We start from the raw sequence: 22,548 nt of genomic DNA, 5'->3' as shown, positions 1-22,548 counted from the left end.
CCTCACCTGTTAATTCTATGTCATGACTTAAATCACAAATGGAAACAGAGTATTTCTCTACCCAGATGATTTTAGTAAATCATGTTCCTAAGTGTCCCAGTTCCCCATTGTCTCAGGTGTGTATTTCTGTTTTTGTTATTAGCTGCTATAGTTCAGATAGCCTATTGTAGCTATTTCTCAATGAGGAGTCATAAGTCAGGGCACAGGGCTTCTCCATCTCTCACGTTCCAGATCTAGGAGTCCACCCAAAGAAAAGTTCTTTCTTTATAGTCACCCTAACATGAATTCAAATTAAAACTAAAGTGATCTCTAGAACCAACTCCTTAAAGGTTCTCCATAATTGTATATAAATCTTATTACAGTTAATCATACTAAAATCTCAGAAGCAGAAGGGAAAGTCCCAGAGCATTATAAGAGGAAGGAAATGGATGAAATAAAAACTAAGAGAGAATGATGCCCTAACACATTAGCCTAGTATTTAGACTCTCAAACTCTTTGTAGCAAGCCGCCATCCTATTGTACAGTTGCATTATCTACACAAATTTATCTATAATTTTATCAATCATGAACATTCAGACATTTTCCAAACTATGTGCACAGGGCTCACTTCTGCTGGGGGAATCCTTTTCTCCCAACTTTATTTTGTATTCCCTATCAATCTCCAAAACATATGAGAAAAATATTTGAACCAAATATTTAGCAAATACACTATCCAAAGACCTATCCTTCACAACTGTCTTGAATTTCTCAGGTGTTTATGATCTCTTCCGCCAGATGTGGTGCACATGTTTTTTTTGTTTTTTTTTTTGTTGTTGTTGTTGTTTTTTTTTATCTCACTTTATCTCATCCTGCTGACAGGAATGAAACACATCCATCTTTAATAGTGGGATTCAAACAACTCTATTTTAAAGCAAATACAGAGAATAGTTCCACTTGTATTTGGAAGTTTCTTGAATCCTAATTTATTCTTCACATTGATTCATTTCCTATGAAGCAACCCCATGAGAACAAAACTAAAAATCTGCTCTTTGCCTTTTGACCATTAAAAATGCGCTAACAACTACAAAATAACTATTTTTTTTAATTTCATACAACAAAAGAACATAAGGAAATGAAGTTATTCCCTGACTCTTGAGAGCAATGTGTTCCCTGTATGATGTTATCTATGATAGAATCAGATAACATCCTGTCTACTCGATACAAACCTTTAAAAGAACTCCCTTATATCTACCTCTTAAATTATGCATAAAAATCTGACTCAGAAATAGAAGTTCTGCCACAGATTCTTGTAGAACAGTTCTAAGAGTCTTAAAAATTCATTTCCCAAATCACAGTTTCCTTTGAATACGTAAAACAGGGAAAAGATGAATGAGTTAATTAGATAGAAAATTACCCCATGCGAACCGAATTAAACTATATTAAATAATGGATCAAAATGTTCAAAGGCAGGAGCATAAGAAATCTAACCTCAAACGTTAAAGTCATGGGATTTCTGTAGCCTGGAGGATATACACATTGTTCTATAGGTACACATGCACCTAGCCATGCACATATAACCTTAAAATGTCAGATGCAACTTTGTAAAATCTTATACATCACGAAGTTTTTTCTTTAAAATTTATATTACTATTTAATATTTTAGGACAGTTTGGGTTCAGTTCCCAGCACCCACACCAGGCTGCTCACAAATGCCTGTAACTCCAGTTCTAAAAGATCCAATGCCTTTTGGTCTCCATAGGCACCAGGCATATACATGGTACATATATATATATATATATATATATATATATATATATATATATATATATATATATATATAAAGAAGCACTCACATATGCATGAAAAGTACAAGTTAATAAGTTTTAAAAATTCGTCTTTGTAAAGAATTAATTAACTAACATTTTCAAACAACAATTTGCTAATAATATTTTCTTGATAAAATGGTTTAATCTATATTCACATTAACCATCCTGGGGTTGAAAGTTTACCACTAAATAAAATAATGTACATAAACTCACTTTTCCAGATAGGAACTGTAACTTCATCATGACTAATAAAAACTACATACAACCATCACTTATCTGATATCATTAACTGTTCTAACTTTTATAAACATTTGCCTCGGTTAGCCTTAGAGCATTCCTATACAGTGGGTCTCATTACTGTCCTTAAGTCAAGAAAATCTGAATCACAGGTGGTTTAAGCCACTTTCCTACAGTCACACAACTGATAAAGGAGTGGACAAGGGTGTTGATCTTACTGTTGAGCTATGGGTTTTAACACAACTGTTTCACAGTCCTAAGTTCAGTGTAACATATACCTTCTGTTCTTTGTTTTTCATTATATGAGTAAATATACACAACAGGAAACACATTATATATTACTATACAGTTAAGAGGAAAAAAACATTTACCCTGATTAGATTGTTAAAATACAGCAAAGGAGGCATTTCACACACCCACATACCCACACACACACACACACACACACACACACACAGATCAATAATAGAAAATGACAGGTTTACAGAGTATGACTAAAAATTGTAATTCCTCATATTTTTTATCCTCTCTCAACATTTAGCAAAAAAAAAAAAAAATGGACGAAGGAGGAGGGAGGCCTTTGTAGAGGAAGTGGAATTTCCTTTGGTCTTTAAGAATAGAGAGGTAAGATAGCCAAGTGGTGGGGATCATGCAAGGTAAAACCAAAATGTAAGAAGATGAAGCATGACAACTATTTATGCAGTAGTTACACAGTTAAGTGTTACATGACAATTAGATGTTCTACAGATGTAGCACTGTGTACATTTCATGCAAACTCTGTACCACTTTATTTTAGAAACAGTAGGAACATCCACATATTCTGATGTCTAAAGGGGGTTCTGGAACCATGCCTCCACAACAACTGTACAAATGATTCAGAGTTGGAGAGAGAAGTCTTATTCATCTGAAATTGCTTATATGAGTTATAACATTGCATTAACTTAAGAAATAATGTCGTTTTAAGTCTTTAACAACAACAGAAGTATTTCAATTACTCTGTACTAAGATTTAGGAATTGATCATAGCTATTCATTGTATAAGATCTTTCTTACTAAAGTGATAACCAGACTGTACTATACTAAGGTGATTAGGACAAAAAAAAAAAGAATTTATAATTTTTTTCTAGTTTAAAGCAAGGAATATTTAAGGCTTAAAATATTAAAATTCTCTCAGTGACTGCTAAATCTCTATTCCAAAATCTTATGTCTAATTATAAATTTGCATATCAAATTTCATGTATTATGTTTATATAGACAAATAATATTTAGATTTTAATACATGTAGTACCAAACTGATTCCAGGAACACCAGTGAGAAGCCCTGCTTCTGGATAATTGCTACCATACAATGGAAGACCGGAACAATGCTCGAGCAGAGGAAGCACTATGTTGGAACAAAAGCCAGAGACCACGTTTTATAGAAAATCTCTAACAGACAAACATAAGCAATTCCCACCACTATAGGAATTTACATTTATATTTTGTTTCTTCCAAGGAAAGTTGGTGATTCATTGTTTTCATCTAGGCAGATATGCAAGAATTCTGAAATAGAATCCAGAACACAGAAACAGAAGAATGTATGGATAGACTTTAGGGAGGCCCAGCTGTTCAAGAGTTCTATATGCAATGGAGAAGTAAATACAGATCTCTGTTTTGGTTGCAAGTTGCAATGTCACCCACAGTTTCATGTTATAAACACTTGGCTCCCAGTTGGAGACACTGTTTTGGGAGGATACACAATCTTTTGGAGGTGAGACTTAGCTGGAAGCCATAGAGCCCTTGACGGTGTCTTGTCTAGGGCCCTTTCCACACTCTCTGCTTCCAAATTGCCATGAAATGAGCAACTCTACAGAACCAACCATGATGCTCCATCAAAGTATACAGGGCTAAGTGGCCATAGGTTTGCATTGTTCCTCACAGGAATTTGGCTTTGGAATTTTATAGTGATGCTCAAGCAATCACTACAGTAAAGTTGTACCAGAAGTGTGGTCTTTGGAGAAGGGTTGTAGGAGGAATTTGGAAGAATCACAGTCCTGGGCTAGAGAAGCTCAAAATGCTGTAAGCAGAGCTGTACAGATGATTTTGGAGGGAACTCAGAAATCTCCTAGAAACAGAAGTGACCATGAATTTCTTGTAGGAATAGGGCTCTCTTGGAGACTGGACTGAAAGTCACTTCTTTTACATTTTGGCAAAGAATCTGTCTTCATTTGTCGCTGTCTTGGAACTTGATGGGAAGCTGAGCTTAAAGGTAAAAAATGAATTACATGGTGGAAGAAATTTTACTTGTAGCATCTGGACTGTGGCATGGTTACGGATAGCTGATTTTTGATTACTAAAATTTCTGAGAGTTTAAAAAAAAGGCCTGAGACAATAAGGGGAGAAAAGTATTGCAGTAGATTTAAATATATACAGTATGGCTAGAAAAGGCATAAGTAAAAGGTTGTGAACCATGAAAGTATAGTGTTACATTGTTGAATGTTATTTTAACTAGGCAAAGATGGGTTACATTTGTTTATGCTGTAGAATATTACTTTAACTATGCAGAGATGTGTTACTTTTGTTTGTGCTGCATTTGTTTATATAAGGAGGTATTGCATTTGTTCCACCTTGCCTGCCCAAGACACCTGATGTAATAAAAAACTGACTGTCCAAAAACTAGGCAGAAGAGGAATAGGCAGGGCTGGTGGGCAGAGAGAATAAGAATAATCTATTCCTGAGAGAATTAGGAAGACACATGGGGCCAGACAGACAGACACAAAAGAAGCAGGAAACGTAGGACATACAGAAAGGAAGGTAAAATGTCCCAAGGTGAAAACAAAAATGAACAGAAATAGGTAAAGTTATAACAGCTAACCTATGTCCAAGCATTCATAACTAATAAGAAGTCTCTTGTCATGCTTTGGGAGCTTCTTGGAGATCCAAGAGAAAGCTTGCTACAATGTTACAGATATTGGTGTTACCTTTAAAATTTTGAGTTACTTTCTAGTGGGACACTTAGAAAAATGTTTCTTTAAGGCTAGGCCCTATCCATCACAAATTCCCAGGAAACAAAATTAGATAAAATTGTTCATTTTAAGAACTTTCACTTGAGAAGACAAATCTCTGGTACATATTGTTTACACAGGGAAGTCTAAAAGAAATTGTATTCTTGAGTCCAGCCACTCAAGCCTTCAAAAGCCACAGGAGCAACTACCCAAAGAGGCTTGGTAGCAACTCAGGTGGCAGCAGACCTCGGTATCATCCACTTGACACCGCATTTCCAGGCATGTAGAATGTGTGACAAGACCACGGGGACATCTACTGATATTTCAAAGACATTGTCAGTTAGACAATGTCTAGCAGAATTAGATTTCCTGCGAAGACCCTTAGGTGAGAGAGAGGATGATATGTAAAACTGTGAAGGTGAAGGCTAGGCTGTAGTGGAGACTATGATGGAGGTGGGTCTTGTATTAATCTGTTGCTTTCATTGGTTAATTAATAAAGAAACTGCCTAGGCCCATTTGATAGGCCAACACTTAGGTGGGTGGAGTAAACAGAAGAGAATGCTGGGAGAAAGAAGCCGAGTCAGTGAGTCGCCATGATTCTCCCACTCCAGACAGACGCAGGTTAAGATCCTCCCTGGTAAGCCAGTTCGTGGGGCTACACAGAATATTAGAAATGGGTTAGATCAATATGTAAGAGCTAACCAATAAGAGGCTGGAACTAATGGGCCAGGCAGTGTTCAAAAGAATACAGTTTCCGTGTAATTATTTCGGGGCATAAGCTAGCCATGCGGGCGGCCGGGTGCCGGGGACGCAGCCCCGCCGCTCCCATTTCAACAAGACTATAGTGGGCTAGAGATGCCATGATGGGGAACATAACAGACCATACATAGAGTGATCCTGAGAGAGAACACAGAAGGCTGGCAGGCTGGAGACCACCTGCATGAGATTGAAGGGAACTACAACATTCAGTGGGTACCCTAATGGGCTTGGTTTTGTTCTGATCTGATCCTTACTTTTGATCCCTCTTATTTATCCCTTTCCCAATTAAAATATTCCTCAGCAGTGCTTCCTATCACAAGGTAAATCCTAAGCTCTTTCATCAAATTGTTTGACTCTGTAAGCCCATCTCTCATTTATCTAGAAATTCATACAATATGCCTTCTAGCTTACTGCAATCTGTGTATAGTTAGATTTTCATCACTCTGACCAAATACCTAAGAGAAAATAATTTAGAAGCAGAATGTACTTACTTCATAGTTATCAAGGCTTTTCAGTCCTTGTAGGAGAAGAGATTCTTTTCTTCATGGTGGATGGGAAGCAGAGAGAGGCAGAGGTTTCTAAGAGCTACATCTCTCAGGGATATACCCCCAGTGACCTAATTCCTCCAGTGAGGTGCTGGAGTTGCCAGAACCTCCTTAAATAGTGTGACTAGCTGGGTACCAAGAACTCAACACATGAGCCTGCATGGGGTATTTGGTATTCTAATCATAAAATAAGCCATCAAATTCCTTATGCATTTGTTAATGGTATTTCTTCCAGGAGTTAAGTTTATATCTTCTAAAACTCGGGAATTGCCATCTTTTAAGAGCAATCTTTACAGAGGTGATTCAGCAATACAGAACACCCACTGTTCTCAGTGTGCGTCCCAGCACCAAGTTGAGAGACTCACATCCACCTGTAACTCCAGCTCCTGGAAGTTCACACTCTTATGGACACCCATACACTCATGTAGACACACATACACATAAATGTGAGATTTAAAACAATCTTTAAAAAAACCTATTACACTGAGCAAGACTCCAATACAGAAGCTGACTTTTTCACATTGTCACTTCATCTCCCCTTCTTGGACACACTTCCCTTATCCCCTGACAGATCTAGCCACAGGGAAGAGTCCTATAATGGGACCTTAGGGCAAGTTCCTAGTACTCAATTTCCATCAGCATCACTAAGGAACAGCAGACATTAAATTCTCTTGTACAATCTGCTGAACTTAAAGGTCTGAGGGTACCTCGTAGTTCTAAAAGATCTTTTATTTTGCTATTGTGCAAGTAGAGTTGAAGAATTATAAAGAACTCATGAATGTAAATCCGACACCAAATTAAGACATTGTTATTAATGTGTTCATATTAGGTCCACAGCACATACCCTCAGAAGTGTAACTGTACTAATATCTGTCTTCTGATCTCATGAAAATACCTTGAGGAATTTACCAAATCTAGGTCATGTATCATACAAATGTATCATCTTAGTTTTGCAAGATACAAATTCTCCATTAAAAACATAACAATTGCCTATGGGCTACAGAGGTGGCTCAGCTCTTAAAAGCATGTACTGCTCTTGAAGAGAACCAGGGTTTGGTTCCAAGAAAACTTTTGGTGGCTTACAAATACCTATAATTCTAGTTCCAGGACATATGGTCCCTTCTTCTAGTCTCTATGGCAGCAGCATACATGTGGTATACATAGATGTACTCAGCATATATGTATAAATTTATATACATACAAATAGATAATTAAAAAATCCCAGTACTCTTCATATATACTAAAATGTACTCTCAGAGAAGACATTATTAAAAATATGATCTTTTTAATAGCTCAAAAAGTACCTAGATCATATTTTTAATAATGTCAAAGTACCTAGTAGGGCGGTGGTGGCGCATGCCTTTAATCCCAGCACTTGGGAGACAGAGGCAAGCAGATCTCTGTGAGTTCGAGACCAACCTGGTCTACAAGAGCTAGTTCCAGGACAGGCTCCAAAACCACAGAGAAACCCTGTCTCGAAAAAAAAAAAGAGTTTCTTTGGCCGGGCGGTGGTGGCGCACGCCTTTAATCCCAGCACTCGGGAGGCAGAGGCAGGCAGATCTCTGTGAGTTCGAGACCAGCCTGGTCTACAGAGCTAGTTCCAGGACAGGCTCCAAAGCCACAGAGAAACCCTGTCTCGAAAAACCAAAAAAAAAAAAAAAAAAAAAAAGTACCTAGTATTAAGCCTAATAAAAAATCTGAAAGACCTCTAGGGTAAGAAATCACTAGATGATGGAAAGATCTTTTTTGCTCTGAATTGCCAGAAAAAAATATCATGAAAATGGTTATACTACTAAAATTTATATAGAGAGTGAATACAATAACCAATAAAATTCTGATGTCATATTTCACACATTTAGAAAAGACAATCATATACAAACAACCACAAAAAACACAATTGGAGGTATGAAAATACAATACCTCAAGTCATACTACAGAACTACAATGGAAACTTGAATATTTTCATTAACAATCAACATGAAGGATAAAGACATCATTCCTAACTATGTTTGAAACATCATGCTCATTAGGAGTTGAGAAAAGTAACAAGTAGATTAGCAAAACTACATCTATTATGAGAAATTCTCAATGGTCTGTAAATGTGTTCTCAGTTTTAAAAGTGGAAAGGTTGGAAACATTTTCTAACACCAACAGGCTTGATCTAGAAAAACAAAACAAAAGCAGAAGCCAGAGGGCCTGAAAATTTTAAAATGAAAAGCACAATTAACACAACATTTTGGAGGAGTTTTATTAATGAATAGTCTCTATTTTACATTTTTATGAGAGGATTATCACTTAGTAGCTTGCAACCACCCTGCTTTATCTGGGATTGTAGGTGTGAGTCACTACTTTTTTGCCAAAAAGACAAAGCAAGCATGCAAACAAAAAGCAAAACCACCAGAACAAGACAAGGACAGAGTCTTGTTATACAGCCTAGGCTGACCTCCAACTCAAGATCATATCTCAGGTTCTCTGGTGTAGGTGTTATAAGAGTCCACCACTAAACCCAACAGCAATAACCTTTTGTGTGGACATACATAAGCCCAAATTAAGAAATAAAATGTATAGTGAAATGATGCACACTAATAAAAATGTATAATTTGATTTATTTACAATGCTAAAAAAATCTAATTTTTAGAGGGGAAATTTACTGAATATTACTAACCAGAGACTCAAATTCACTTAACTTGAACTCATCTAATTTATAGTACCAGGCAATTGCATGAAAAAGAAATAAACATATTTATAAGTATTTATATTTATTTCAATTATCAATTTTAGTATTTCAAATTCACTTAAATCAAACTCATCTAATTTACAGTATCAGGAAATTCTGTAGAAAAGAATTAAGCATATTTATAAGTACTTATAGATATTTCAATCATCAATTATAATATCTTAAAAATGGGAAATAATATTTATTTATTCTCAAGGTCTTAATCATACTTGAATGTTTTAAGTATTTTTGACATTTCAAATTACATATACACACAAATATCCCTAAGTAATTATAATTTCCTCATTTATTGCTTTATTTTGAAGGTTATCAAATGTAACTCTACATAAAACGTGCATTTATTTCCTCTGAAAACACAATAACTTTCTAGCATAAACTATTGGATGAAAATAAGTGAAAAAGAAGGTGGTGGCAGTGAAGGTCAGTTCTAGTCTTGGGAACATTTTTATTCTACGTTCATGTTCTTTTGCAGGTTTTGAATTGAAGTGTTCAGAACATTTAACGCCTCATGGTTTCTGGGATTTGGGGGTGGGGGCATCCCTTCCATAGGAAAAGAGCCAAGAAAGAAAAGCAATTACTTTATTATTTAAGTAAGCCTAAATCTAAACTCCAAATTCATCTCCAAACCTTAATGTTCAATGGTTGGAAAGCTTCTAGAGAAATGGAATCATAAACACTAAATTTTAACAGTTCACAAATATTTCTGATTAACACTTTAAAAACATTCTGGCAGTTCTGTGATATTCTTAACTGCCCTTAAAGTTCTCAGAGTACAAGGAATTTGGGTGAGGGATATTTAGAGATCAAGTTCTTAATTAACATTGCTTTGACTTTTGAGTAAATCCAGGTGAGTCATTTTATTTCAGTTAATGGAATGTGATCATAAAACATTGATGAAGGTTGCTTCAGGCAGAAAAGATCAGGATCTAGATAGTGATAAAAATTGAGTTACTTAATCCTCTTAAAACCTAAATATAGAGGCAGAAGGATGAGCGTTCCCATGAGTATATATGGTACCATGCATACACTCTTCAGGCTCTGGTCATGTAGTTCTGCTTACCTTTACACTCTGGAAGACCCTTACCTTCTTATGTGAATGCCATCGTGAGCCACAACCCCACCTCCTGTTCTACAGTCTGTGCATGTGGATCTCTCTGCCCCAGAGAATTTTTGCAATTTACATTTTGGTAAATTTGTTTATGATAATATATTATCCTGCCTTTCTCAGACTCTGCAGGATGAACCCATGCAGTGAGTTATTACATCACTGTGGCATTGACAAAGGCATGATTTGAAAAATTAAGGCTAGCAAATACCTAGATCTTATCTGTCACTGTATTCTGCTCATTTCACACAATTCAAGGAAAATATTATCTATTTCCATGCATGGTTACTAACTGATGTGAGCATGCTATATTCACCTTATGTCATATTTAAAAAAAATCTTTAATAAACATTTAATTTCTGATTAAAGAAAATAAGCTTACTGATCCAACTTAATGCCATTTTAAGTTATACAAAATAAAACTGTTTAGTAATTTAGGCTATAAGTGCCCATCTTTTATCCCTGTCACTGCATTTTGGATATTCTCCTGAAATTAGAATTTCGGCTGACAGTTTATTCTTTGTCCTTACTTACAGTACTTTTAATATTCTGGGCTAAACCATGGCTAATGATCTGTAGAGCTATGATGAACACTCTAGGTGAGTTCTTTATGATATGTCCCTCTAGTTTCTTATCTCCTCTGGAGTTTACGTGGCAGCTGAAGACTGTTTCAGAGAGCCTACAACAGGAAAATCCTAAAATTGCTCAGAGCTTGGTTAAAAAAAAAGAATAGAAAGTCTAACTAGGTGGGCTGGAGCCCCACATGCAGCTCTGTTGGGCTCCCCAAGTGCACTTTTGGCCTGTGCTGGTGGCTAAAAAGCATTAGGAAAATAGCTTTTCCATGAATTCATACCCCAAACATTGGGCGCCAAATGTAGCACAAATAATAAAAACCCAGAGACAGATATTGGTGTTCATCCTGAAGACCAGAGAAGCAAAGCAGTCAAGTCTATGTACTTCAAAACCCGATTTGCAATTTCTCTCTCCAGAATATTCCCTTCCAATAAAACACAAAGTGTTTTCTGTGACTTCTGACTCTCTGTACTTTTCATATTTTGTTGGAAGATAACAACAACAACAAATAAAAACCAACATATATACACACACATACACAGACACATACACACACGGGGGGGTCATGTGTGCATGCACTTCACTTGCAGAAAAGAGACTATCATTTTTTCTTAATTTCATAATTTCTGCAAAACCACCATTTTTCTTTAGGAAAACATCCCCCATGAGAGTAGGTTTTTATGATTTTTGTTTTCTACTTATTTTTAATGAACCATCTCTAAACTTTTTTCAATCGGGAATGAAAAAGAGTTGCGTTTTCAGCTCAGATATATGAAGAGCTTGAACCCTCATCACTCCCATTCTTAAAAGCAAAGGCTGAGCAAATACCTGCTTGCTCTTTGGGCTGAGGAGGAAGGAAGACTTGATTGGGGGAGGGTGAGGGAATGGGAGGTGGTGGCGGGGAAGAGGCAGAAATCTTTAATAATTAAATAAATAAATTAATAATAATAAAAAAAACCATTAAAAAAAACAAAAAAAAATAAACGTTAAAAAAAAATCCTTTAAAAAAAAAAAAAGAAAAATAAAAAACCCTTCTTAGACTTATCTGGCCCCAAACCTGGGAAAACCATGTAAAAAGATACAAATTTGAAAAGTATAATATTGGGATGATCAGGCACTAGATGCCTTGCTGGTAGAGCACTTGCTTACCCAGTGCTTTTGACAAGGTGCTAAGCTGAATACAGCTCCCTGTATCACTGACTTCCCTTCTCGTAATAAAGATCCAAGAAAGTATCCCAAGTAGCCATGGAAGAAATAGTGGAAGTTTTTTTCTAAATTTAATCAGACCCTTCTCCTAAAATAAGAGATTTTGACAATGAGAAAAGTCAAGCACTTCTTCCAGTTTTGGTGAAAACAATACCACCACACCTGCGGCTTTCTTGTCTCATCTCCTGGAGACACAAAACCGAACGAGAAAAGCTCAGTGATCAGAGTACAGACAGCTTAAGAAAATACATTGTGAAGTCTGTAGTACAGAAGGAAATAGGGGCCTGAAGGTGGAAAGGAATGAGTCCCCCGGACAAGAAACAGAAACACAAAGGTTCTACCGTAGTGACCTAAGTCCACAAAAAGATTTAATCAGCCCAAAAGGCAGCCCTTCCATTGTCCAGCACATTGCTATGGACACATGTCCAACGCTGCAGTAGACAACAGCCTAAACAGATGTGAGATCCGGACTCTGTGGAGTGAACAGAGGAGCTCAGAGTCAAAGAACACAGGAACAAAAGCAAGCATAGATGGAGGAAAAGTTATGGAACTCTGACCCTCACTACTGAACTATTTCCTGATGACAGAGTCAGAGAGAAAGCAAACGTTGCTTTTGGTTACGTACCCACTAATGATTCCACCAGGCATAATGACCCAGTGAAAATTACCATGGTGAGTGCATGAATTGTCTGCAGTGTTATTGACATACCACTTTATTATAAATTAATTCTTTATTCATCTAAATTATTCACAATAAAATTAGTGGTGCAATAAAAATAAGAAACACGAATAGGATGCAGAAATTAGGGAAAAATAGATTTGCAAAATGGTTAAAGATAAACACAGATACATTATAGAAAAAGTCACTTCCAATCTAATGGCCACACAATGGCCCTGGTTAAACTAAGTGTATCATAAACAAAACCTAAATTCATGAATCTGGGAAAGAAACTAGTAGAGATTGCAGGGGTTGCTAGAGATGGAGGGAAGTGAGCGAGTTTGGAGAAGAGACTGAATACATTAGAAACACGTATGAAATAATTAAATACAATTAGTCAATAGAAAAAAAAACAAAACAAAAATACAAGCATATTGGGCTTTTGAAGCTTCTTGTATATATGGCCCCAAGAAACAGGCACAACCCAACCCATGGTCAGATTAGCACAACTGTCACACAACAGTCTTATTAGGTCAGATCGCATCATCTGATACAATACACTTGACTTTCTAAAATAACTCAAGATGTATATAAAGACACGTATAAAAGACTCAGAAAGAACAAATCAAACATCTGAACCAGAAACAACTGTCTAACAAGGAGATTTAATTACAACTATTAATATGCCTCTAGTCTCAAAGAAAAATGTTTAAAACTCAACAGAGTACTAGTACTAATAAAAAAGCAATTTTACAGTAATGAATAATGTTGTCCTCATATCAGAAAAGTTAACTGTTTAAAACAACAATTGTCATAACATATTGATTGACTATAGCATATCATAGTCAAGATGAATTATACCAATACAGCATAAGAAAGGAGGAAGAACACTGAATTGTAGGGAAGCTGAACTGGACTTTAAAGTCCTCTAGTGTCACGTGAGGAAGGAATTAGGTGATTTTATGATCTACAATATATAACTTAGGAAACCTAGTAAATATACTTAAAAACGGAATGTGTGCTACATCAAAAGATAAAAAGTGAAAGCATAGAAAGTATTAAAGACAAAATGATTTCGGGACAAAGGAAAGCAGCAAGGAAAACATAACAGATTGTACTATTTAAGTCATCTATAGTAATCACTTTAATTATGAGTGGTCTAAACACAGGCATTGAAAAACAAAACTATCTGAGTGGGTGTAAACAAAAACTCTCAAGACCCAATCACACGTTTAAAAATAAAATCATGTTAAAAGTCAACACAAGGGAAAATATCCACCATGCTACCTCTAATCATAGGGAAGCTCCAGCTAGCTCCATTAGGGTAAGACAAAGTAGGCTTTAGAGAAACGACAAGGACATCACGATAAAGGATGTAATTCTATAAGAAGACAGAACAGGTCCTACACGAGGCATGTTCTGATAGAACTGAATGCAAATATAAACCCACCATTATATCAGTGACTTGAATGGGAAGTATTGTGTGCTGCAAGTCACAAGAGAGAGAAATTATAAGGTCCAAACCTCATATGCAAGAACAGTTTTAAAAAGAAGACAAAAGATTCTGTGTTAATAACCATAAACCTGTATAATATGTAGAAGGGTATTTTAAAGGCAATATAAATTGGAATGTGTAGCTATTTGGGAGGTTCTACCACCCCACTGAATTTGGAACAGGGAAGCAGTTGGTTCAGCTTGTTTTCTTTAACTTTGTGAGTCTTTTGATAAATTCTCACTAAATAGCTACTGAATGACTGAATCTCAATTTTATTACTTAGTGTTGCTCATCAACATTAACTTTACAAAAGGACCACTATGGACAGTATGGGAGGCAATATCTTAGCTGTACACATTTGTTAATACATAAGCTCGTGATTTGCTGTCATCCTCCACTATCAAAACACCACCTGGCTTAATGACACGGCGAAAACAATGACAGTGAGCACAGGAATTGTTTGTAGGGTTAAGGTGACATACTAAGTAATTATTAATGAATTCTTAATTTATTAATCTAAATTATTCACAAATTAGTGATGAAGAGTAAGGAACATGAAAGGATACAGAAATTAAGAGAAACAAACTTGCAAAAAGATTAAAATAAATATGTGTACGATATAGAAGTGCAATTCTTAATGAATTTTAAAATGGTAGAATTTTGGTAATTTGAATTGTATATTAGGGCTGAGTTAAATAATACATGCACCCAAAAAAGCAAAAAATGCAAATACCTAAGGAATATATTATTAGACAAATCAGTCTAAAAATGAAAACCATATGAGATTTTATTCAATTTTCATATGCATGACTTGAATAACAACTTAAGAGAAAACATATTATTAGCTGTCATTGCTTTAAATTAGCCAGTTTAACAATCATCCTCAATTCATTTCTTCCCGGCTGAGGTTAAGAAAAAAATTTGAAATTTCAATTACTTTGATAACACTCTGAAAACTAGCATCATACTTTAATGACAAATTATTTTGCACTGAGGATCACTGGCTCATACATTAAAGACATTGTTTTGTGGCTGAATATGACTGTCAGTTTTCTATTCAGGGCCCACCCTGTATATGCCTAGTAGCCACAAACGTGATGTCCTTAAATAGGGCACATGAGACCAATCATGACTGGCAAATGATACTGACATTCTCTCTCCACCCAACTTCTTCCAAAACTTCTTTCAAATATCACTCTTTGATTTATTAAAATTCAGTCTCATTCAGCTATTCAAGAGAATTGATTGTAGAATGAAAAATACTTATTCATAGGGTGATAAAATACGCTCCTTCCATGCATCAGACATGGAAAGGACAGGCATCACAGCACTTACCTGGCATGCGTTATAAAGGAGCTGGTGTTCCAGTTTCTTAATACCCAGGATCTGCTGGAACATTTCATAGAGCTGCTCCTTGCTCAGAATAAGCTCAGACACGGCACTAAGGGTCATCCTGTTTGGCTGCTTACACAAGTCTTCTTCCCCCCTGTAAATGGCATCATACTTGGCTATCCATGAGCTCAGCACAGTCTCTTTGCTCAGGCCATCTATTTCCGGCAAGCTGCGTACACGTTTCTCTATGTTCTTCTTAAACACCTCTCTGAAATCATTAGCAGAACACCCTCCACTCTGAACCATTCTGGCCACTCGGTCACTCTTTAGAAAAACCTGGAAAACAAAATGAAACACATCTGTAATTAGGCAGGGTCACTAATATCGATGCTTTCAGCAATCTAGCCTGGGCACAAAATGTTCTGCCATGGCTCAAAATGCATAACACAAGTATAATACAATAGATGATAACATAAGAAAGGAGTCACAAATCCCTGGAAACTGTTGAAAACTCAAGAGAGGCAGTATGCAGTCCTGAGGAAGCTGAGATAACCTACATATCGTTTTCTTCCTGAAGGCCAAGTATGCACACACGAAAGTGGAGTCTCAGTGTTTGTTAACAGAAGTCTTGAAAGCAGACTCTATAGTTCCGTCTCATTTCTCTGCTGCCTGAAAACACAGTGCTAAAACAAGGGCCTAAGAAGCAAGAGTCATTCAGTGAACACAACATCCTTTGGCACTTTGACTTAGAGCAGTGGTTCTCCACCTTCCTAATGCTGTGACCCTTTAATACAGTTCCTCATGCTGTAAATTGAAATTTATTTTCATTGCTACTTCAAAACTGTAGTTTGGCTACTGTTATGAATTATAATGTAAATAACTATGTTTTCTGGTGTAAATGAAAATTATTTTCATTGATACTTCAAAACTGTAGTTTGGCTACTGTTATGAATTATAATGTAAATAACTATGTTTTCTGGTGGTCTTGGATGAACCCTGTGAAAGGGTCATTCCGCCTCCAAAGAGGCTATGACACACAGGTTGAGAACTGCTGACTTTGAACTTCCCAGACCCAGAAACTAGAAGAACTAAACTTCCGTTGTTTATAATTCTCTCATCTAACTCCCCACCTACCTTATTCTCATTCAAATGGTTAAAAAAAAAAATCTAGCCAGAAACACATGGCCAACTTCCATACATATATTTGGTAGTCCCGGGTAACTACTAAGTAAAAGAAGGTTTGGAGACCAACAGTTTTGTAGAAATACCATTGAAGTCCATAAACAACCCATGTAGCTGTTAACCCAAACTACTTCATGACACAGAGGTCAGAGATATCTGGCTGTCAATGCCCATGGATGGGGATCCCTTTCACCTTGACTAAAGGTGAGAGAGTTCAGGCATATTCTTGCTCCTTCAAAGTTAAAACAGGAGATTTGACCCAGGGTGTGGCTATCTACAGGATGCTTGGCCTGGGGTGTGGTCACTATATGTCCTGGCTAAACAACAGAATACTTAACTCAGGATGTAGTTATTTGATGTTTCAGGTATCAAAGTGGTAATTATTTTGTTTGTTCCTTGTTTGTATCATGGTAAAGAAGTCTTGCCTTCTCCCTGTTTTTGACTGGAGTATACAAAGCATATGAAAAATAAACGGGTGAATTCAGTACTCACTGGATTGCCCTCCTGACTATTTTATGTCTCTGTCCCTTTCTTTTGTGTCTGTTTTTTTCTGTTTTACATTTCTAATCCACACGCTCCTACCCTGGAACACATGAGCCCATCGGTGCTAGATTCCAACCGATGGCCCTCAATGTAGGGCTCACAATAGATGTTGCCCCAATGTGGGACCCTGACAGATGTTGCCCAGATATGTGGCCAGTACAGGTAGAGAACGTGGTGGATACCACAGATGAATAAGGTATAGAAGTAAAAGGTGAGTGCTCAAATAAATAATAAATGTGGAAAGGCAGTGATATCAGGAGTAAAAATTGGGTATAATTGTAGATATGGGATAAGGAAATAGTATTCAGTTATGTGTACATTTACTTGGGTATATTTTTTAAAGCCAGGAGAACTGGGGTGCAGCAGTGAAAAGTACAGAAATTTTTAAAGTTTGCAAATAGTTTAAACTTCTCCCTCCCTCCCAACACTAGTGGCAATAGCCACCTCAGTTTTTGGTTTGCTCCTGAGGTTGGGCAAAGGAAAGCACCAAGGCCCTGCATGTCTGCTTCAGAGCTTGGGGAAGAGAAAGCTTGCAGTCCCTCCTGGCAGACCAAGCCTGTGGCCACCACAATGGGGTCGACTGTCCACATGTCTTGCATCCAGCACAGCCTCCCAAGTTTACAAGCAGCTGCTGTAGCTGCCACTGCTTCTAAGCAGTTGAGGGAATGAGTGACTGTGCCATCCTGCCCCCTTGGGGGTTGCCGTTCCCACTGCCCCAGCTGAATCCAATCTGCACCATGCTGTGTGTAGGCAGGAAAATGCAGGAGACAAAAAATTTTGGAGGGCTGTGCCTCCTGTGGCTGGCACCCGAAGTTGGCTGGTACGGAATGGCTAGAGGCTACATGGCTCATACGCCAAGGAGACTGTATGGGTGGGTCAATAGTCTTTAGCAGAAGAGAAGATGTAGGAATTCTCCTAATTTTGTGATTAAAAAGAAATCTGGAAAATGGAGACTGATACAAGATTTAAGAAAGCAAAACAGGAATAGTGAAAACAGTGCGGTTCCACCTGCCTAAGCATCCAGACAGCCAAGCCTGGGCTGCAGTTAAGTTTGCCAGCCACTGCTGGCCTCCAGTGGGACCCACCCAGGCCTGGAGGCCTCCCAGTGCCAGTTCCCAGCAGAATGGCAGAGCTGCAGAGAGCACAGCTCTAGCTCCACCCATCTAGGAATCTGTAAAACTGCAAATGATGCCTGTCACCCAGAGAGACTGTTGCAGCTTGGATGAAAGCTTACAAACTTTGAATGGCTTTCAGAGTTATTAGGAGATATTCAATGGCTGCAACCCTACTTAAAGTTGTCTATAGACCTTGAGCTCCTCAATGAGATTCTAAGGGGAATAGTAATCCAGCAGACATATTACAGACACTGCTAGACAACCACTGGAGCAAGTAGACTATGAAATACAGAATCAGCAGGTACATTATATCAATTATGACCCATCTTAGCAAGCATATATTTTACCTATGAAACTTACTTCCACAGCAATATAATGGCAAAATAGTCCTCTTTTATGGCTACACCTTCCTGTTTCACCAGTCAAGATATTAAACCCCTATTATGCAGCAGTAGCTTTTTTAGTTCAGAAAAGTCAGATGGAATCTAGGTGATATTTTGGGAGGTAACCTAATGTGATCAATGTTCCTTATACTAAACATGGGTAGCAATAATGTTTTGAAGAGATACAACAGATTCACTGAACAACTGTTTTGTGAACAATATGCCTATGAATCCAACAACTATTTTGTCACCAATACTTATCACATGATACTGCTACTGTTCTTGTTTTCTTCTATGACATAGATTTTTCCAGAAGAGACTGAAAAACAAATGCAACTTTATTACATGCTGCTAAACTATGCTGATGGGACAAAAAATTTCAATTAAAAGTTATTTTGTTTGTTAGTATGTGTCTGTGCATGTGTCAACACATACATATAATGTGTGAGCTGTGAGCATCTATGCATATCTAGAGAACAGAAGAGCATATTGCATATCATTATCACTCTTCACCTAGTCTTCTGGAGCCAGGACTTTCTGTACTTATGGTTTGTTAGTCAGCTCCAGTTATCCTCTGAGGCCTGGTCTCTCCATGACCCTGTGCCTTTAACTTCATTAGCTGGCCTGGAAGCTGGACAGCCTCAGTCATCCAGTCTCTACTGCATCTGAGCACTGGAGTTAAAGGCATGTAGGGAATACCTGGCTCATTACATGGGTGCGGGGTTCTTTTGACTGTGCTGCACACATTCTTGACTTATGAGCTCTATCTCTAGCTCCCCAAAGGGCAAATTTGTTCCTAAGAACTGACTCAGAATGATTAAATAAATACTCTTAAGTTAGGATTACACCATTTGATTACCCCACCACAGCTATATATGTGTAAACCAGTTACAAACATGTACCCCAAATATCAGGTGACTCACTTTCTGTGGGATGTCTTTTTGTGTACTGTGAATATGTGTTGTTCTCATTCATTGATAAATGAAGCTGCTTTGTCCTATGGAAAGGCAGGATAGAGCCGTATGGGAAATCCAAGCAAAGATACAGGAGAAGCAGTGTAGAGTTTGGCAGATGCCATCTAGCCACCCAAGGAACTGGTAAACACCACAGCCATGTGGTAATACTTAGATTAATAGAAATGAGTTAATTTAAATGTAAGGGGTAGACAGGAGTAAGCCTGAGCCATCTTCCAAACAATTTATAATTAATATAAAGCTTCTGATGGCTATTTTCTTTTTTTTTTTCTTTTATTGAAAAAAAAAATTTGCGCCTCCTCCCCGCCTCCCATTTCCCTCCCCATCCTCCCGCCCCTCTCCCCCTCCCTCCACTCCTCTTCTCCTACCTCTCCAGCCCCAAGAGCGGTCAGGGTTCCCTATTTTCAAAGTGGGTGCAGGACCAGGTAAGAAAAAACCTCCATCTACATCACTTGTCTACTATCTGGCATGTGTGGCCTCTTGATTCCAAAATTTCCCAATTGCTTTTAGTTTTCTTTTGGGTCATTTGAAAAAGCTGCTTAGTTTTCTATCTCAGCCAATGACACTTAGATATTTTGGACCCTTGACTCAATGCTACATTAGTAACTTCTACCTGAGGCAATCACATACATAACATAGACAAAAAAAATTCATGCTATCTCTTTACAGCTATTAATCACTTATGATTAGAAAGTCTATATCTTGCTTTTGTTTGTATGGGATTTTTTTTTTTTTGTTTCCAAGTCAAACAAAATATATCTTGACAGGTATAAGAACAATAGTGGCTTGTACCTATAATCCCAGGACATGGAAAGCTGATTCCATGTTCAAGGCCAGTCATATAATTAATTTAAGGGTACCCTTGGTTGTAAAGTAACACCTTTGTTTCTAAAAATGAGTAAAACTAGTAGTGTTTTTTAATAATTCTAAGTTGGGGAGAAAGGAATTAAGATATTTAATAATATGCTTTGTCTGAAAATGATATTACCTGAGAACTCGTAGGGATGGAACTATTTCTCTTCTTTTTCTCATCTAATACTGATTTTCTCATGCAGCATTGGCAGTTAATAGAAAGAAATTTTATATTTTTACATTATACATAAAATCACATAACTATCTAATGACACCTATCAATTACATATAATAATTATATTGTATACTAAATTGTATACATATGTAAATATATTTTGTTATAGGTATTTTCTAAGTTGGATATACAGAAGCCAAGGAGTCAAAGGGGCACATCCAGATGGCACTATCATATCATTTTAAGCAGTATCAATAGTGAACCAGAGGTGACACATTGGTTGAACAAAGGCTTATTACATGTAGTCAGGTAACACTATAGACGGGTATTTATTAGATACCACCAAGAGAGCCTTTTCAGAGTACCATCTACACTGGCAGATTCCTGGTACTTCCAGAGTCTAGCATCTCCCTGTGGACTTTACCTCAGAACTCATATCTACCACTGTGGCAATGTAATAACTTCACAGTTATGCCATGAAACATATGCCTACTGATATCTGGGGCTGGTAGAATGGGACTCTCTTGTGGATTTGTTTTTTCTATCATCAGATGCTCTGCCTCCTGTTTCTATTATTTCCCTTATTGCGTTTTTTTTGTGTTTTTTTTTTTTTGTTTTGTTTTGTTTTTTTTGCCCATAGTAGTCATCCACTCTTATTTATGTATTGCCTCTTGCTCATGTATTTCCTGTTCAACTATATGTAGCTTCTCAGCTGACTCAGGAAAAGGACTACCAGTGCTTTATGTAATGTTGCTTCTCTAGAAAGTACCTAAAGTTGAATCTTTTACAAACTGTGCAATGTGTAGAAACCCTGACCAACACAAAAATACATTTATATATAAATAGCTCAAATCTCACTACAGGAAAACTATTGATTTCTAATACTCTACATGAGCAGTTATTTCGTTTTTTCACTTTACTAAGACAGTAAGGTAGAGTCCCCTTAAGTGACTCCAGTTTAGAAGCAAAACCATGAATGAACATTGTTTCTGGATTGTTTTCTCCCATAAGATCATAACCAAGGCCACATTGACTCCCTCCGACTACATAATTGATAGTTGTTAAATGGTAACAAAATCTTAGGATTGGAATAAGTGTTTGTGTTGTTCAGATGGATCCATCAAAGGCCAAGGCCTGACAAGCTCATGATCCCTGGGGGCAAGATTAATAATAGATGCTCATATAAAAGGAGATAAAACAAAAGAAATGGAGTTAACAACTCTGGTGGGAAGTGTGGGTGAGACAGGGGAGAGCCCAGAACAGAGACAAGACCTGTGTCTTTAAGAGCCTGTGAACTGTGTAAAGACAAAAGGGAGAATAAACACAATTTTTAAAAAGTAAACGAATGGGAGCAAAAGAAATAGAAGTATAAACATTAGAACCTTCAAAGGGAAATTTGAAAACTCTCCTATTATATGCTGTTATTAAATATGAGTGTTAGTAGGCAAAAAAGTTGTAGCCAAGAAGGCCACCAGAGATAAGATTGGAAAGTTACAGAAGTCCAGATTCTAGCTGATGATGCTGTAATGGCTAACCTTGCTCACCCATTTGATTAGATACGGAATCAACTAAGAGACATGCCTATGGGTTTGTCTGGAGAATGTTGCCTAGGAACATGAAATGAGAGGGGAACATCCTATTGGATGAGAAGTATGTCCCCAAGGGGGCATTCAATACATAAAGAGGTCAGAGGGAAAACCAGGGCTGATATTTCCTGTAAGCCTTCACTCTTTACTGGTGTTAACTCTTGATAAATTTCACTGACATTAGAACTTACCTTCTTCAGCCTCCCAACAAAGACTAGACCAGGAGCTTCCTGACAATGTCTCAGGCTTTCAGTGTGAAACTTGAACTGCTGAGTGACCCGGCCTCATAGCCTGAGCAGCTACC

General features: G+C 37.2%; 1 protein-coding gene across 8 annotated transcripts in view; it reads right to left on the bottom strand.

The window, feature by feature from the left end:
- The window catches only part of Cadps2 (calcium dependent secretion activator 2), a 529,236-nt gene that overhangs the window by 299,628 nt on the left and 207,060 nt on the right, over window positions 1–22,548 (bottom strand). For all 8 annotated transcript variants that reach the window (XM_057791365.1, XM_057791395.1, XM_057791386.1 and 5 more), the window contains exon 3: window positions 15,438–15,770. In XM_057791365.1, the coding sequence (XP_057647348.1) occupies window positions 15,438–15,770 (333 nt within the window). The remainder of the gene's footprint in view (window positions 1–15,437; window positions 15,771–22,548) is intronic.

This window comes from Chionomys nivalis, chromosome 1 (genome assembly GCF_950005125.1).
Source record: "Chionomys nivalis chromosome 1, mChiNiv1.1, whole genome shotgun sequence".
Taxonomy (NCBI): domain Eukaryota; kingdom Metazoa; phylum Chordata; class Mammalia; order Rodentia; family Cricetidae; genus Chionomys; species Chionomys nivalis.
Note: the sequence above shows the minus strand (reverse complement) of the source record. Positions and strands in the feature narration are given on the sequence as shown.